The 19574-nt window shown below is 37.5% G+C and overlaps 1 protein-coding gene across 7 annotated transcripts in view; it reads right to left on the bottom strand.

The window, feature by feature from the left end:
* Positions 1 to 7865: 7865 nt before the first annotated feature.
* Positions 7866 to 19574, bottom strand: part of ACSL4 (acyl-CoA synthetase long chain family member 4) — an 89326-nt gene continuing 77617 nt past the window's right edge. For all 7 annotated transcript variants that reach the window (XM_033104612.1, XM_033104595.1, XM_033104602.1 and 4 more), the window contains 4 exons: positions 19363 to 19554; positions 18579 to 18693; positions 16011 to 16168; positions 7866 to 10664 (listed from right to left, as the gene is read on the bottom strand). In XM_033104612.1, coding sequence (XP_032960503.1) covers positions 10507 to 10664; positions 16011 to 16168; positions 18579 to 18693; positions 19363 to 19554 — 623 coding nt within the window. In that variant the 3' untranslated portion in view covers positions 7866 to 10506. The remainder of the gene's footprint in view (positions 10665 to 16010; positions 16169 to 18578; positions 18694 to 19362; positions 19555 to 19574) is intronic.

Genomic DNA, 19574 nt, shown 5'->3' with positions numbered 1-19574 from the left:
ACTTCATCAGTCGCCTAACCAACGCCACTGAAAGACTCCTTGGTAGCACAGAAACTGATAGTGATTTTTTCAAACAATTAGCTTTTGAAAATGCCAATTCTGCCTGTCAGGCAGCCATCCGCCCTAGAAAAAATGATTCACTCTCTGATTACATTCGCCTATGCACTGATATTGGTCCTGGTCACCAAATGGGCCTCGCTATCGGGGCAGCTTTAAAAGATTCATTACTTAATCTGTCTAAAGGCAAAAACAATTGTTTTTCATGTGGCCAGCCCGGACATTTCGCCAAACAATGCCCAACCCCTCGCCAGACACCATTAGGCCAACCCACTCCCACACCTATATTGCCCCCGCGAGTATGTCCCAGATGCAAGAGAGGCAAACATTGGGCCAATCAATGTAGATCAAAAATAGATGCCCACGGCAATCCTCTCCTGCCCCAGCAGGGAAACTTCCTGACGGGCCAGCCCCAGGCCCCTACAGAGAATACAAACCTTGGGGCGACTCGGTTTGCTCATCCACAACAAAACTTTGTCCCGTCTCAAGTCTCCTCCGAGCAACCCCCGGCAGTGCAGGACTGGACCTCAGTCCCTCCTCCAAATCAATATTAACTCCTGACATGGGACCTCAGATACTACCTACGGGTGTCACCGGACCCCTACCACCAAACACTTTTGGTCTAATAATCGGAAGAGGTAGTTCGAGCCTACAAGGCCTATATATTTACCCTGGTGTTATAGATAATGATTTTATGGGAGAAATACAGATTGTAGCCTCCTCCACTTCCTCTCTCATTTCTATACAACCGGGACAGAGAATAGCTCAACTACTCCTTCTCCCACTCCAGACCACCCATAAATCTGCCAACAATGAGCCTAGAAACAACAAAAATTTTGGATCCTCAGATGCTTATTGGATTCAAGATCTCTCCCCCAATAAGCCCATGCTAGATTTAAAACTTGATGGAAAAACCTTTAAAGGCCTTATTGACACTGGTGCTGATGCAACCATTATTAGACAAGAAGACTGGCCGCTTTCTTGGCCCCTTTCTGACACGCTTACTCACCTACAAGGCATAGGACAAACAACTAACCCCAAACAAAGTGCCAAGTTCCTAACATGGCTAGATAAAGAAAATAACTCTGGCACAGTACAACCTTACGTTGTACCCAACCTCCCAGTAAATCCGTGGGGCCGTGACATATTATCCCAAATGGGAGTAATCATGTTCAGCCCCAATTCCAAGATAACCACCCAGATGTTAAAACAAGGGTTTCTCCCAGGTCAGGGATTAGGAAAACAAGGACAGGGAATTAAAAAAACCCTGTCTACTGCCCAGCGCCCGCCTCGATTAGGCTTAGGACATTTTCACTAGTGGCCTCTGACCAACCTGCACCCCATGCTAACCCTATATCCTGGAAAGACAACTCGCCCATATGGGTGGATCAGTGGCCACTAAGTTCAGAAAAACTAAATGCTGCCAATCAGTTAGTGCAGGAACAATTGGCGGCAGGGCATCTAGAGCCCAGGAACTCCCCCTGGAACACACCTATCTTTGTCATAAAAAAGAAATCTGGAAATTGGAGACTTCTCCAAGACCTTAGGGAAGGCAATAAAACAATGATAATTATGGGCGCCCTTCAACCAGGCCTACCTACCCCTGTAGCTATTCCCTCGGGATCCTTAAAAATCATTATTGATCTCAAAGACTGCTTCTTCACTATCCCTCTACACCCTCAAGATAGACAATGTTTTGCTTTCAGCATACCTATAACTAATTTCCAAGGGCCCATGCAGAGATTTCAGTGGAAGGTCTTACCTCAGGGCATGGCCAACAGCCCGACACTCTGTCAAAAATTTGTTGCTCTGGCCATCGATCCCATTCGAACTCAGTGGCCCTCTCTTTATATTATTCATTATATGGATGATATCTTAATAGCTGGCAAGAATGGGTCTGTACTTCCTCTCCCCAATATAAACAAGAAAAACCTCAGCCTTGTCCTGCTGAATGCTCTACTATTTACCCTATTATTCATAGTTCTTGTTACAATACCTATAAAACATGTACAAAAGATAACTCCTCTTATTATACGGCTGTCATGACAAGCACTGCTCCCGCTGTCCCTCATTCTGACTGGTCTAACAGCCCTGCTGCGGTTGGCATTGGCTCCTATAAACCCGCACTCTGTGCGGCATCTAATATGTTAGGAAAAAATATTTGCTGACAGATCGAATCCCCTATACCATATGTTTCTGACGGCGGGGGTCCAGCCGATCTCCAATCCAATGAAAAACGCATTAAAAAATTTGCTGAAATACAAAAGACCCTTAACCCTAAACTTACCTATCACCCTTTGGCCCACCCTAAAAAACCGGGTCACGTGGACATTGATCCTCAGACTTTTGACATTCTTAGTTCTACCCACAAGTTATTGCTTTCTGTTAATTCATCCTACGCCACAGACTGCTGGCTGTGTTTACTACAAGGCACCCCTTTACCATTAGCTATACCCTACCCCTTTGTCACCTCTACTACCAATAATTCATGCAACATAGCTCTCCCTTTTTTACTCCAACCCCTTGGCTTTAACAATACCCCGTGCATCCTCTCTCCCACACAAAACGATACTACAGAGGTTAATTTAGGAAGCCTCTCCTTTACAATTTGCTCCTCCTTCATTAATGTATCCTCTCCTATATGTGCACCCAATGGATCGGTATATATTTGTGGAAATAATTATGCCTACACCTATTTACCACAAAACTGGACAGGAGTTTGTACCCTAGGCTCCCTCCTCCCAGATGTATCCATCATTCCAGGAGATGAGCCAGTCCCTATCCCGACTTTCGAACATATTGCAGGACGCACTAAACGTGCAGTCCATTTTATTCCCTTATTAGCGGGTCTAGGCATCACCACCGCACTTGCCACCGGGTCCGCGGGGATAGGACATTCCCTAGTACAATACCATAAATTATCTGGACAACTCATATCAGATGTCCAAGTACTCTCAGAAACTATCCAAGATCTTCAAGATCAGGTTGATTCCCTAGCAGAAGTTGTCCTCCAAAACAGGAGGGGATTAGATTTATTTACTACAGAAAAAGGGGGCATCTGTCTGGCCCTCGGAGAAAAATGCTGTTTTTATGCTAACAAATCTGGAATTGTTCGTGACAGAGTCAAAAAATTACAAGAAGACCTTGAAAAAAGAAGAAGAGACCTCCTTTCCAACCCTCTCTGGACCGGATTCAATGGACTTTTACCCTACTTACTACCCCTGCTTGGCCCCATACTTGGGTGCTTTATCCTACTATCACTGGGACCCATCCTCCTCAATATACTCATGCGCTTTCTCAGACAACAAATAGAGGCCTTGCAGGCCAAGCCCATACAAGTCCATTACACTCGACTGGAGATGCAAGAGCGAGGAGATCCCTATCTCCAATAACAGGAGTCATAAAACAGGACTCCTGTGAGATGAACTGGATAGCCAAAGACGGGTAAGAGGACAGCTCTCTAAGTAACATAAAAAATCAAAAACCTGTCACTGTACCAGGTTTCACAGAGATGGACTGTCCCAACCTAAGACAGGCACAGTTCCCTAGGGGCTCAGAGCTCTTTTTTATAAAACAGAAAAGGGGGACCTGTAGTGGGCGGGTGCCTGTAAGGCACCATCACATGACTGAGAAGCATGAGATAGAGGAAGTTACTTGGGTCTTTAGATAACACTCACATTCTGTAGGGTATGTCCAGAGGGCTTAAGACCATCAGCCTGCGGCAACCCTGCTTATGTTAATGCCCCTCCACCCAGCACAAAAATGTATATAACCCATGATTGAGCTGCAGTAAAGAGAGACTTGATCAGAACTCCTGTCTTGTCTCCGGTCTTTGTGTCTCCCATTTTCCTCCCTTCTAGGTGCTTCGGGGTCCCTCGTGTAGTGTCCCGTGGGTCGGGACACTCAACAGTCATATGTGGCTAGTGGCTACTGTGATGGAGAGCAGACACAAAACATTGCCAACTTCACACAAAGTTCTATTGGACAGTATTACTTTGCGGGGGCATGAACTCAATTTTGGTAACAACCAATTTATTTATTTATTTTACTGAACATATTCTCATTTTAATTGGGAAAACTGGTTCTCAGCTGTGGCTGCAAATTAGAATCGCTTAAGTGGTTTTGTGTTATTTTTTAATTATGGTAAAATGTACGTAACAAAATTTACCACAAATCATTTTTAAGCATACAGTTCAGTGACATTACTTTCACATTGTGGTGCAACTATCATCTCAGAACTTTTTCTCATCTTCCCAAACTGAAACTCTATACCCATTAAACACTAACTCTCTCATTATCCCCCACAACTGCCCCTAGCAACCACCATTCTTTCTTTTTATAAAAATTTGATGACTCTACATACTTCACATAAGTGGAATCATACAGTATTTGTCATTGCCATTGTGTCTAGCTTATTTCACTTAGCATCATCTCCTAAAGTTTCTTCCATGTTATAGCATATATCAGAATTTCCTTTTCAAGGCTGAAAAATATTCCGTTGTATGTATTTATCATTTTGTTTATCCATGCATTCATCAACGGACCTTTTGGGTTATTTCCACCTTTTGGTTGTTGTTAATAATGCTGCTATGGCTTGTACTACTGGCAACAATAATCAAAACAGTATGGTATTGGCAGAAAAAGACACACAGACCAATGGAATAGAAATGAGAACCTAGAAATAAACCCACATAAATATGGACAGGTAATTTTTGACAAAGAAGCAAAAAACATACAATGGCGAAAAGAAAGCCTCTTCAGTAGATGGTGCTGGGAGAATTGGAAAGCCACAGACAAAAGAATGAAAGTAGACTGCTATCTGTCACCATGTACCAAAATTAACTCAAAACGGATCAAAGACTTAAACATAAGACCTGAAACAATAAACTGCATAGAAGAAAACATAGGTACTAAACTTATGGACTTTGCGTTCAAAGAACATTTTATGAATTTGACTCCAAAGGCAAGGGAAGTAAAAGCTAAAATAAATGAATGGGACTATATCAAACTAAAAAGCTTCTGCAAAACAAATCATTGACAAAATAAAAAGGCAACCAATCAAATGGGAGAAGATTTTTGCAAACAACGCCTCCGATAAGGGACTAATAACCAAAATATATAAGGAACTCATACAACTCAACAAAAAAAACCCAGAAACAATCCAATTAAAAAACGGGTAGAGGACCTGAAGAGACATTTCTCCAAGGACGACATACAAATGACCAATAGACATATGAAAAAATGCTCAACATCACTAATCATCAGAGAAATGCAAATAAAAACCACAATGACATATCACCTCACCCCAGTCAGAATGGCTATCACCAACAAGACAAATAGTAACAAGTGTTGGAGAGGCTGTGGAGAAAAAGGAACCCTCATACACTGTTGGTGGGAATGCAGACTGGTGCAGCCACTATGGAAGGCAGTGTGGAGGTTCCTCAAAAAATGAAGAATTACCATATGACCCAGCAATGCCTCTCCTGGGTATCTACCCAAAAAATCTGAAAACATTTATCCATAAAGACATGTGTACTCCAATGTTCATTGCAGCTTTATTTACGGTGGCCAAGACATGAAAACAACCAAAGTGTCCTTCGATATATTATTGGATAAAGAAATGTGGTATACCGTGTTTCCCTGAAAATAAGACCTAGCCAGACAAGCAGCTCAAATGCGTCTTTTGGAGCAAAAATTATTATAAGACCCAATCTTATATTATTATATTATACCCAGTCTTAGTAATATAAGACTGGGATATTATATATTATATTATATCCAGTCTTATAGTAAAATATGACCGGGTCTTATATTAATTTTTGCTCCAAAAGGTGCATTAGAGCTGATTGTCTGGCTAGGTCTTATTTTCAGGGAAATATGATATATACACAATGGAATACTATTCTGCCATAAGATGAAATTGTACTATTTGTGACAACATGGATGGATCTTGAGATTATAATGCTAAGCGAAACAAATCAGACAGAAAAAGTGGAGAACCATGTGATTTCACTGACATGTGATATATAAAACTGAAAACAACAAAGGAACAAGACAAACAAGTGAAGACACAAAAACTCATAGACATAGACAAATAGTTCAGTGGTTACCAGAGGGTAAGGGGGAAGAGTGGTAGATGAGGGTAAAGAGGGTCAAATATACGGTGATGGAAGGAGAACTGACTCTGGGTGGTGGACATACAATGTGATTTATAGGTGATGTACACCTGAAATCTATGTAACTTTACTAACAGTTGTCACCCCAATAAACTTTAATAAAAAAAAATAATGCTATGAACGTGGGTGTACAAATACCTATTCGAATCTCTACTCTGTTATTTGGAGTATATACTCAGAAACAGAATTGCTGTACCATATGATAATTCTGTTTAGTTTTTTCAGGAATCACCATATTGTTCTCCACAGGAGCTAAACCATTTTACATTCCCACCAGCAATTCACAAGTGTTCCAATTTCTCCATATTCTCACTAACACATTATTTTCTGGCCGTGGTTGTTGTTTGGTAATAGCCATCCTTATGGGTATGAAATGGTATCTCATTGTGACAACCAGCATTTAAATAAATGAGATAGAAAAGAAAGTCAGTGAGCATCTCATTCAGTTTTTTATCGCATAAACATTGTCATAAAATATTGTTTTATATACACCTAAGTGTATGTGCACAGCATAGATTACAGTAAAAAAAGTTTGAAAGCACTGCTTTAAATTATGTGTGCACCACCCTGATTTTTTTAAGAGAGAAAGAGAACATGAAAATGACAGAGACTCCTTGTACCTCGTAGAATCCTCACTTCTTGTGATGGCATCATCCAGAGCCTTATATCCCTACAGGAAACTTGGGACCTAGAGCATCCTTGAAAAACAAACCAACCTTGGGAGAGCAGAATTACAATATGAAAGACCTTAGGGTCTATCACATTCCCTATTTCTTTTGCCATTCATCTTTCCCTTTTTGCAAAGGGCACCTTTTTTGAAGTCCAGTCTGTTTTTCTTTTCTTTCTTTATAAATAAAGAAGAAACTAAGGCTAAGAGGGTGTTACAAGTTTTGTTCATGGTTACAAAGCTAATGAGCCCAGGTCTCCTCACCTCTAAAGTCAGAACTCTTTCCACCAAGTTTTCAGGGGCAGGCAATCCTTTAAGGCCCTGGATGTGATAGCCAATATGTTAAACAACCTGACTGATGAATACTGTCTGGATACAATAAGAATGACGATGATAGCTAACATAAGTTTACTATGTTTTACACACTTTATGTGGATTAACTCACATTACCTCATAACCATCCTATAAGGTAGACCCTATTATCAGTCAACCCCACTTTTCCAGATGGAGAAATGCAGCTGAGGGATGTTAATTCACTTGCCAAAAGTCACAATGCTAGTGAGTGGCAAAGGCAGGAAATACCTCGTAGATTGAGGCAGTCGGGTTCCAGAGCTCCAACACTATTTTACATATACCTTCGCATAATTCAAGATAAATCTCTCCCTAAATTTTAATTAGCCTAAAGGTAATAGTTATTGTTTATTAGCACCTATTAATTCATGCAACATGACTATGTTTTGTCCCACAATATCAGTGTTAAATAAAGGGGTTCCACTCTTACCTACACCAAAGTAATAGCTTTGGGTTCAAATACTCCAGACTACTGGATGGATCTTATACAAGCCAAGTTAACTGCTTAATGCAATTCCATAAACCTAGAGAGATGAGTACTTTTTATTTAAAAGTTTGGCTAATATTCTTCAAACTTGCAGATTTTATCTGTGTATAATTAAGCACAAATTAACTTGATAACATGGGTGGATTTATTTTATGAGATTTGAGTACAAACTTAAAAACAAAAACAAAGCTCTTCATTAAGAATAAACACAAAAATCTAAGAAACAATCCTGCAATCGTGCATTGTAACAGAAAGTACAAAGAGGGATACATTCTAATTTGTAACTACTTTTGAAAATTAAAATATTTCATTTCAAATACCAAATACCACACAATCTTTAACCAGTTTTCATCTTCTTATCTCAGAAACACATTTGTCATATGCTACCAGGAAAATATAGACGAGGATTATTAATCAGTCATTATGATCAAAGAAACATCATTCTCCTTGACTTCTGACTTTTTGAATCATTCATCTCTATCTCAGTTCTGAAAAGCCATACAATTATACCTCCACTCTAGGAAAAAACTCAACATAAACACCAAGGAGGCAAGATACTTTCATGTTATTAAAGCAAGTCACAAGTGTTCAACTTAGAAATGTATATAACTGTAGTAAATTTTTAAAGTACAACTTTATTTGAATGGCTGACATGTAATAACCACAGCGAATGATTTAAACAGGTATAAAAACGTATGATCAAACTCTTTAGGCTCAAATACTTGAAAAGTCACTATGAATATGGAAAGCTCTGTTTACACAGACATGTATATTTCCTAATGAAACTTCAGGGGGTAGTGGCATCTCCCTGGTCCCTTAACAATATTTGGATTTTCGCAAAGAATTAGCAGCACCCAACCTTAAGTGTTAATTACGTGTTTCTAAAGGACCTATATAACAGAGTAGTTGGCAGTGTTCTAGCTTTTGGGAGATGGGAGTGTGTGGGGGTGCGAATATCTGAATATGCATGCACTCGCACATTAAAAATCACCATTCCAAATGGGAAGAAAAATCACACATTGAAAAAGTCTAAGGAAATCATCCTTAAAGGATCAACAGTGGGCCAGGAACAGTAGAAGCTGAATAGTAGTCTACTTGATAATAATGATTCTTCACTCTTCAAAGGCAAGTTGGGAAGAATGAGAATACCCACATATACATAATTGCAAGGAGAACTTGCCTCCAATTTTACACTGCACAACACTGAACAGAAATCTTTACAAAACCCTTCATTCTTGCTTATTACACCAGATGATTTTTTCCTTTTTACCACCATATACATAACATTTAAATATTTCCTTATAAATATTTTAGAGCAAAAAGAATGTATTTTGTTGCAGTGGTAGCCCACATCCATACAAAGCAAGATAAGCAACACATATATATACACATAGATGTATGTATATATATATAAAATGATAAACAAAAAGTGCAAAGAGTAACAGTATTAAGTATTTTTGCTTTTTACAGTAGCTATGGTTCAAGTGTGAATATCTATCAGGGAAATATAATCCATGTTTAACTAAAGATTCAAAAAGAAGCCCATACGCCAAAATACTGCATAAATATCAGTCCCTAATTAAGTAACTTCCCTTCTCCAGAATCTAGCATTTCCAGTTTCTAAACTCTTCTCACAAACAGGAAAAAAGTGGTAAGTGTACTCTTCCCTCTTTCACTTCCCAAAACTCATCCAAGTTAGCTAATCACTCATAGATTCAAACAAGATACTGAAGAAGTCATTCATCATAATCTGCTTTGCTAAAATTAAAGCAAAATTGAAGGTTTTCTGGAACATAAACTATTGTTCAAGAGTCCAATTAGCAACAGCAAAACTTAAATTACAAGTATAATTTAATATGAGTACATTTTAAATCAGTCCCTGTTATCAAAGATAAATTCAGAGTCTACATCCTGTGTAAGGGTTATAATTCCAAACATTTATGATTTCCTTACCTTTTCTAACAGAGAAAATGCTTCCTGTTAGAATTTGATTAACTTATCATTTTACTCTTGGTCTCAGTCTTATGTTTTGAAGAGAGAAAGGCAATTTTCAGCATTTTTTCAAATGTACTTAAATACTTTTAAGTCACTGAAATAATTACAGTTACTGACTTTAGACCTCCAAGTTAAAAAAAAAAAAACAGTTTAATTTCCCTTTAAATATGTTACTAGATATTTTTTGGTTTGTTTATGTTGTTTTATTCTTACTTCAGGCACTGTAATTATTCACAATATTACAATGATTCTATTATGAACCTAAAATGGTTTCTAATGTACTATTTGATTCTGTATGTTATATTATGGTTTTTTCCCTTCAAGATAAATGGTTGGAAGAGAATTTTAAAGGCCTTAGCACTTCTGCTTAGAGTAGTGTTAATGTGTATTTTTTGTCATGCTTAATATTTAAGCTTCTTCTCAACTAGTAAGACAACGGATATTGGAAGCCGTAAATTTCCTCAAACTAAATTGTACTCCAATTTTTTTTGCTCAACATCAAATATTTTTCTTAAAAAACAAGTACATCTTGGGCTAATTTTTAAAAACAGAATTTTTGCTCTAAAATTAACAACACAGCTAAAGGGAAATAACTATTCAAATTCAGCTTCACTAGAACTATGCAAAACCAAGTTAAAGTAGATGACAATTATTTTAATCACTTTTGGTATTTGTTATTACCATGTCTTTAGAACTATATACCTTACATTCTAACAGACAGCTAAAAAACCACCAGGCCACGTCCTGCACAACTGTAATAACAGAGCAGCATTTTATTTGCCCCCATACATTCGCTCAATGTCTTTGAGGTAATGGTTCTTCAGTTCCTTCCTTTTCAGTTTGAAAGCATCAGTAACCAAACCAGTTTCAGGGGTCCATGGCTCTGGGCTTAATCGAACCTTGATTGGAATTTCAAATCGCTCCAATTTCACTGAAATGAGAAGGGTGGATAGGTGGGGGGTGGGGGGATGGGAAAGTGGGGGAGAGTGGCAGAGAATTAATAAAACATGAATTTTGCAGGATTTACCTAGATAATGCAGGTGATGAGGCAAACTTATTTAATGATGTTAGTTAATGATACTACTCACTACCTTACCTTACCTTACCTATTCACTACCTTTATATTTCTCAAAATATGCTTAAATTGTTTCAGTTGGATAGTTTTGGTCTATGCAGTTTTTACTGTAATATATATGTAGACACCCTCCTCTTCAGTCTTTCTATTTGCTGTTCCCTCTGCCTGGAACGGTCTTCCCCCAGGAGACACACAGCTCACTTTCTTACTTCATCCTGGTGCCCACTCAAATGCCACTTCCTCAGACGACTTCCCTGACTGCTCATAATAAAACACAAATACTTTTGTCTCTCTATATCATCTTACACTATTTTTTCTTCAAAAAACTTACCACCCAACATATTAGCTATTTGTCTCCCCTATTAGAAAGTAATCTCCATAAAGCAAGGTCTTTGTTTTCTTCACTGCCATCCATAAGGCTACATTGAGAGCCTTTAATAAATAGGCCACGTCCTGCACAACTGTAATAACAGAGCAGCATTTTATTTGTATTTTACAAATATGTATTCATAAATACATATTTATTAACGAATTCTGCAGAAAATTAAACCTCTAGACAACTGTTTTTCATAAGCTTTATTATACATTCAAATCTGAATCAAAAAGGCATTGTGAGTTTCATACTTTCAAATGGCATAAGATCGAGCACATACTGTATTTGAGATAGACAACTTAACAAATGTTGAAAGGAATGGAAGAAAATGTAAATTAAGGATATAGAAGCAATCAGGATAGTATTCAGTAATTTTAAAATTCAAAAAATTACACTCCATCAAGTTACTTATTAATACAAGCTCATCCTTAAAATTCTGAAAGTCCATCAACAGCAATGTTAATCTATAGATGAGCTTTATTTTATATGCAATTATTTTAAAAAGCAATTTTGAAACAAACATCTGCATGTTTAAAAATGACTACTAACAGCCAAGTGACTTGAGAAACAACCTGGTTTCAGTGACCAACACAAGTAACTCAATTTCAGTGAAGTTTTTGTTCTAATACTAGTGTGAGTTTTATGAAAGCTTGGTTGAATTGTGAGTTTATCACTAAAATGAGAGAAAAATATAAAGCTGAGTATGAAAAATAACCTTTGAAATTACTTAGAACCAACTTCCCAAAAGCAATGAAACAGGTAAACTCTCAACTATAGATTTTGCTCTAAAACCTTTTATTTCATATTACTTTCCCTACACAGGTCCTATTCTGGAAACCTTGACAAAATTGGGACAAGGCAGGCACATTATTTCAGTTGCACACAAGCAAATTAAACATATTTATGAAAGTTCCTATATTTAATCTTTATTAACTAAATTACTGCTCAAAGGCAAAAAAAAAAAAAAAAAGGCTGTATTAGAGGTTTCACTTTCATTTTGGGAACTCCTAAACATAGCTAGTACCACAAGCTATATAGACAGCAAAGGGCAATCATGCAATTTCCTATAAACAGGATAAATTGCCTACAACTGAGAAAGATTAGGGGGAAATAACAACAAAAATGATTTTACATGTGTCATTTTATCTGAATTATCTAGAACATTATAAAATGTGACCAGCAGGTGGTAGCACATGTCAATTTTTCTAGCCATTGGCAGTTGTCAAATCACCCCAAAACAATTCCATATTTCACGTTATGATATTACCTATACCTCAATTATATTTAAAACATGAAGAGGACTGCTATGAAATATGTATGATTTCAGACAGATTTAGCCGAACTCAGTCAAGACTATTTCATAGTTTTTTGGCATAAGTCTCAGAAATTATAATTTCAAGCCAAAGGTTGGCAAGATAAATCTTTTGTGGCACAGAAATAGCTTATGGTTTATACATTTAGCTCATGATTAGTGTTCATTATACAAATCATGAATTGTTCAGTTTTATTCCTCACTCCAAGCACAGGAAAATTACAGAGGCCTAGCGGGTCCTAGAATTTTATTCCATTTTCCACCTGATTGTAATCCAGCTTGACTTTCCCCATTACTGCTTTTACACTGTTAGATAGACAATGACAAATTATTCAAGTCACATACTACTCCATTAGTACATTCAGAAAACTAAGGGGGCGGATAGAGCGCAAGCTCTGAACGACAGGGTTGCCGGTTTGATTCTCACATGAGCTAGTGAGCTGTGCCCTCCACAACTAGACTGAAGGACTACGACTTGGTGCTGATGGGCCCTGGAGAAACACATTGTTCCCCAATATTCCCCAATAAAATTCAAAAACGCGGGGTTGGTTAGAGCGCAAGCTCTGGGCAACGGGGCTGCTGGTTCGATTCCCACATGGGCCAGCGAGCTGCGCCCTCCACAACTAGAGTGAGGTTAATGAGCTGCCGCTCAGCTCCCGGGGGGCCGGATGGCTCAGTTGGATGGAGCACAGGCTCTCAACCATGAGGTTGCCAGTTCGACTCCTTGACTCCTGCAAGGGATGGTGGGCTGTGCCCCCTGCAACTAAGATTGAACACTACACCTTGAGGTGAGCTGACACTGAGCTCCCAGATGGCTCAGTTGGTTGGAGCACAGGCTCTCAACCATGAAGTTGCCAGTTCGACTCCTTGACTCCTGCAAGGGATGGTGGGCGGCGCCCCCTGCAACTAACAACGGCAACTGGACCTGGAACTGAGCTGTGCCCTCCACAACTAAGATGGAAAGGACAACAACTTGACTTGGGAAAAATCCCGGAAGTGTACACTGTTCCCCAATAAAGTCCTATTCCCCTTCCCCAATAAAATCTTAAAAAAAAAAAAGAAAGCCTAAGAATAACAGCCTATTGGCTGAAACACCTTTTGAAAAACTACATTTAAAGAAAAAATTCAGAATTTGTATGAATGAAAAGTCTGGCAGCTTGGTAACATTAATATAAAAAGTGTGCTATATCAATAATACCGTAATGAACAAAACCATCTTTAAGGAAAAAAATCATTAAGTCACTGTCTTTAAGGTTATAAAGTAACTTACTTTTCAGTCTGATTACGTTAATAGGCAATTGTTACTTAAATAACTTTAAAGTGTCCAGAGTTGACTATAAGAATGTTCTTGAGGAAAAAGAGTTTTTCAATTTCAACATGCTAATATTACAAACCATATTTTAAAACCAAAATGGAACCTAAGTAGTTAATTCAAAAAATAAATAACAGTAGCCTGGTTAGGGGAATAGGTGTGCATATGTATCTCTGATAGGAGTACAAACTAGTCCAGTTTTTGTGGGGAAAGAGGGAGGTATTTGGCAACATAGGGGAAAGCCTTGAAAATACACATTTTCTTTGACTCAGGAATTCCATTTTTAGGGATTCATACTAAGAAAATCATTATGTTAGAAAATAATTGATTATGCAAGATATGTGTTATATTTATTTACATGGGTAAAAAATAGAACTCATCCTAAAAGTCCAACAACAGGGACTTAGTGGATACTCTTATACTGGAAATACTATTTACCTATTAAAAATGATAATGCAATTCTATTATCTACTGACTTAGAAAACTATCCATGATGTTGATAGGTAAAGTGTATATACCAGAATGTAATGTCACCATCCAAAGATAGCCATTAAATAATTTTTATTTCCTCCTTTATAATTTTCTGTATTGTCCAATATTTATAATGAATAAAGATAAACTATAACCGGGAAAAGGACGCTTTTATTTTTCAGGAGGGAAAGCAACAGGTTAAAACTAGGTTAATAGCTTCCAACTAAACATGAAGATCACAGCTTATTTCTGCTTTCCCTGGAAAATAAACAGTTTAAAATAATTTTAAAAATTAAATAGGTATTAATCACAAAGAAAAAACTGAAAGCAGAGAAAGAGGACACTGGATGAGAAAGTTTGACAAAATTTTACAAGACCAAAAGCAAATGGACTAGCAGTAACTGACTGTGAGCAAAGAGAGCTAAAAGCTAACTGCCAAGAAGAGGCCCACAAGAAGCAAAGGGACCTCCCTCAGCCCATGCCTCTGAAGAGAAGAAATAAACGGTACACCAAAAACAGGAGGGCTGGCCCCCAGATGGTGGAGAGGACCGCTCTCCTTCACCTTGCTCTTCCCCAGCCAGGCTGGAGACAGGTTTACTTTTTGGAAAAATTGAACTAGAGACTCCGGACTCAAAGACACTGGGTACAATAGAGGGAGGTAAATAAAGCTGTAAACAGAAGGATTCAGTGAAGGTAAGACCCACCCACCCTAGCCCTTTTCCAATTTCCTCTATTTGGCTACCATAACACTGGCAGTCAGGCTAATATCCCCCAGGGAAGAGACTGGAGAAGTATTCTTTGGAGAAATTTGAATAACTTTTCAGTGAAGCCCAGTGAAATTTCCAAATGTGTTTTCAGTACCTCATTCTCAAATGTAAATGGACACATAAGGATCCACAGACATAAATATGAAAGGCCATGACCAAAGTAAGCAGACAATGGAACTTGGAGGAAACAGCCAATAACAGGAGAAGAAAACTTCATAGAAGGAATCCCTTTAACATCCTCAAAGGAAAGAGACAACACATTGATTGCATCCATGAAAGAGCAACAGTATGCTATTACAAGAACACTGAGAAAGCAGGAAAGAGCCCATGAAATTAAAATTCTGATATTGGAAATTGGAAATGCAAAAGACAGAAGAGATGATTAAGTTGAGGGACTCTGCCAGAATATAAAACAAAAAGGATAAGATGGAAAACAAAAGAAAAAAAGATAATAAAATTAGGGGATGAAAGCAGGCGGTCCAACGGCCATATAAAAGTCGTCCCAGATAAAAACACAAACAGAATTTGGACGAGAAAAACTATGAAAGAAGAGCAGACAAGCAAAAACAGATAAAAGGCTATTTCCGAGAACTAAAGGCCAGAGACCTCTACTTTGAAAGGGTCCACACCAAATAAGTTTACACAACGATAAACAGTGAAAGATCCATACAATGGTATATATCATTATGAACTATCAGAACAAATACTGACCATTCCAAACACAGGCTAATGACCACTTAGCAGAGATGCTGAAACATGCAATATAGAACTAGATAGGTTATTTACTATATGACGTTTAATAATTCTTCCAAATGGAAATTCATTGTATATATTTAAGAGGCAGATTTTTAAAACCCTGTACTTTATTATTAAAACAAAACAATACAGATATCTTGAAGAACATAATGCATAAGACATCACTAAATGACTTTTAGGGACTTCAACAGACAAGCAATTTCTTACTTACTGGCATTTGCAGCTTCTCTAATTTCTTTCAGTATTTCCGCTTCCATGGCAGGGTTATTGCAGATATCAACCCAACTTCCTTCCACCCCTTTCTGTTGTGCCAAAAGTGTCAACCTTTTCTGATTAGGAACCACAAAACTAATCACATAGGACTGGTCACTAAAAAAATTAGAAAATAAAACAAAACAGAAATGAAAACATTGAGAACAATTATTCATATTCAATGAAACAGTACAGATAATTTCAAATACATATTTATCTTATTTGTTAACAGTTTCATTAAAAAGTAATAAAGCCCATAGTACTGGCATAAAAACACACAATATAGACCACTGGACTAGAAAAGAGAGCCCAGAGATAAACCCTTGCATATATGATCAAATGATTTTCAACAAGGGAGCCATAACTACTCAATGGGGAAAAGACAGTCTCTTCAACAAATGGTGTTGAGAGAACTGGATATACAAATGCAAAGGAGCGAAGTCAGACCCTTACTGCATACCATACACAAAAATTAAAATGAACCAAAGATCTAAACATGTTAAGAGCTAAAATTACAAAACATCTTCAAGAAAACGGGAAAAAACTCATGACACTGAATTTGACAATGCTTTCCTGGATATGACACCAAAAGCACAGGCAAAAACAACAAAATGAATGGGAACATAACAAAAATTTAAAATTTCTGTCAAAGGATACAATCAACAGTATTTGAAAAGGCAGTCTGTGGAACTGAACAAAATATTTGCAAATCATGTATCTTATAAGGGGTTAATATCTAGAAGATATTAAAATGCCTATAATTCAGTAACAAACAAACAAACAAAAACAACAAATAACCCAATTCAAAAATGGACAAAGACCTAAAACCATAAAACTCCTAGAATAAAACATAGGCAGTAAGCTCCTTCACAGTGGTCTTGGCAATCATTTTGTTTCCACTCAAAAAGCAAAGGCAGGGCAGGGAGGCCAAATGGCTCAGTTGGTTAGAGCGCGAGCTCTGAACAACAGGGTTGCCAGTTCGATTCCCACATGGACCAGTGAGCTGCGCCCTCCACAACTAGATTGAAGACAATGACTTGGAGCTAATGGGCCCTGGAGGAATACACTGTTCCCCAATATTCCCCAATAAAATTTAAAAAAAAAAGCAAAGGCAACAAAACGAAAATAAACAAATGGGATTATATCAAACTAAAAAATTCTGCACAGCAAAGGAAATCATCAACAAAATGAAAAGACAACCTACGGAATTGGAAAAAATGTTTGAAAATCATCTGTCTGATAAGGGGGTTAATATCCAAAACATACAAAGAACTCATAGAGCTCAATAACAACAAACAAACAAAATCCCAAACAATCCAATTTAAAAATGGGCAGAGGACCTCAACAGACATTTTTCCAAAGAGGACACAGATGGCCAGGCCAAAAGGCAGAGGAAAAGATGCTCAACATCATTAATTATCAGGGAAATGCAAATCAAAACCACAATGAGATATGACCTCACACCTGTTAGAATGGCTATTATCAAAGAGACAAGAAATAAGTGTGGAGAAAAAGAAATTCTTATGTACTGTTGGTGGGAATGTAAATGGTGCAGCAACTATGGAAAACAGTACGGAGGCTCCTTAAAACTTTAAAAATAGAACTACCATGTGACCCAGCAATCCCACATCTGGGTATATACCCAAAAGAAGTAAAAGCAGGATTTTTAAGAGATATTTGCATATCCATGTTCATAGCAGTATATATACAACGTCAAGAGGTGGAAGTGACCCAAGTATCCATTGACGAATGGATAAACAAAATGCATTTTCTATACATACAGAATGCAATATTATTCAGGCTTAAAAAGGAAGGAAATTCTGACACATGCTACAATACAGATGAACCTTGAGGACATTATGCTAAGTGAAACAATGCAGTCACAAAAAGACAAATACTCTATGATTCTATTTATATGCAATTCACAAAAAAAGAAAGCAGAATGGTGGTGCCCAAGGAGTGGGAGGAGAGAAAAATGGGGATTGTCTGATGGATATAAAGCTTTAGTTTTACAAGATGAAAAGTTCTGCCGACTAGATGTACAACAGTGTGAAGAGACCTAACATTAGCAAACTGTACACTTAGTCATGGTTAAGATGGTAAATTTTATGTCTTGTGTTTTTTACAACTGAATTTTTTAAAGGAAGTAATAAAGCCCATCAAAATAAACCATATTAAAATATAAAGAAAATCTCTCAGGTTTTGTATTTAGAAAATGTGTACTAGCTGTGTTACCTTCTTGGGAAAATTACTTATGCTAAGCTCAGTTGTTATGGATGGTAAATGAAATAACTTGGTAGCATAACTAAGTATTTGGCAAGGCATAGTAAGAGTCTAATAGTTAAAATGTCTGAATTATATCAAATAATCTTCAAGCTGTTGAATCCAAGAATGCGAATTTCAAAAATGTGTAATACTGCCCAACTCTCAGGGAAGTTTGATGTTTCCCTTACAACACAATCAAAAAATTTCCCCATTATTCTTTTACTGTAAGTATATGAAACACAAATACAACTTTTAAAATTACCTTTTGGCAAAAGCACAGATGTTGTCAATAAGTGGACAGTTCTTCAGCGCAGCTTCCACTTTCCCAAGAGATACATATTCTCCTGCTTGTAACTTCACTAGGTCTTTCTTACGATCTGTTAAGTCATAAAACATGTTAAGTGATCCATCATCCATTTTATTAAGGTCTGTACAATTCTGATTTTCTTTCAATTTCATTGCCTTAATCTTTATTTACAAAGATACTACTTCTTGTTGTATATAAAATCTTGTTATACATAATGTTTGCCCATACATAGCAGTTTAAAAAAATGCCTAAATAAGTACTGGCTAAAATGTTACACCCTATACCAAAAGCTCCAACATCTTATGTCCACAATGCCTCTTGGGCAGGAGGTAAACATGAGGCAGGCCTAGAATAGGGTATATTATGGGAGATTGTTATACAGAACCACATGCAGGTGAACAAAACAAGAACTCTTCTGAACAATTTTTGTTTTCTCATTACCCATTTTCCTGCCCATCATCCCCATCCCCAATGCTCCTGCTGCCCCTACCACTTACTAAGGTGCAGGCACTGCCCTGCTCTGAACATTTTACATGTATCAACTCATTTAATCCTAACAAAAAGCCTACCAGGTCAGTATTCTTGTCCCTATTTTACAGACGGAGAAGTGCAGACGTAAGTTAAATAACTTGCCCAAAGTTTAAAACAATGGAACCATCAACCCTATTAATGACTTGACCTATATCACCTTTCATGTATGCAAAAACCAAAGAAAACCATGAAAAGGGAATTCACTGACCAATAATCTGTAAACATCCATCAGGATGAAATTCTCCAATATCACCAGTACAAAACCATCTTTGGCCATTTTCATCCACAGAATAATCTTCTGCCGTTTTCTCTTCATTTTTAAAATATCCCATGGAGATATTTTGTCCACCGATTACGATTTCACCTCTGGGGTTTGGCTTGTCGTGAATTGTATAACCACCTGGAAGTTATTAAAGCAAA

Source organism: Rhinolophus ferrumequinum, chromosome X (genome assembly GCF_004115265.2).
Source record: "Rhinolophus ferrumequinum isolate MPI-CBG mRhiFer1 chromosome X, mRhiFer1_v1.p, whole genome shotgun sequence".
NCBI classification, from domain to species: domain Eukaryota; kingdom Metazoa; phylum Chordata; class Mammalia; order Chiroptera; family Rhinolophidae; genus Rhinolophus; species Rhinolophus ferrumequinum.
This window is presented reverse-complemented; position numbering and strand designations above follow the sequence as displayed.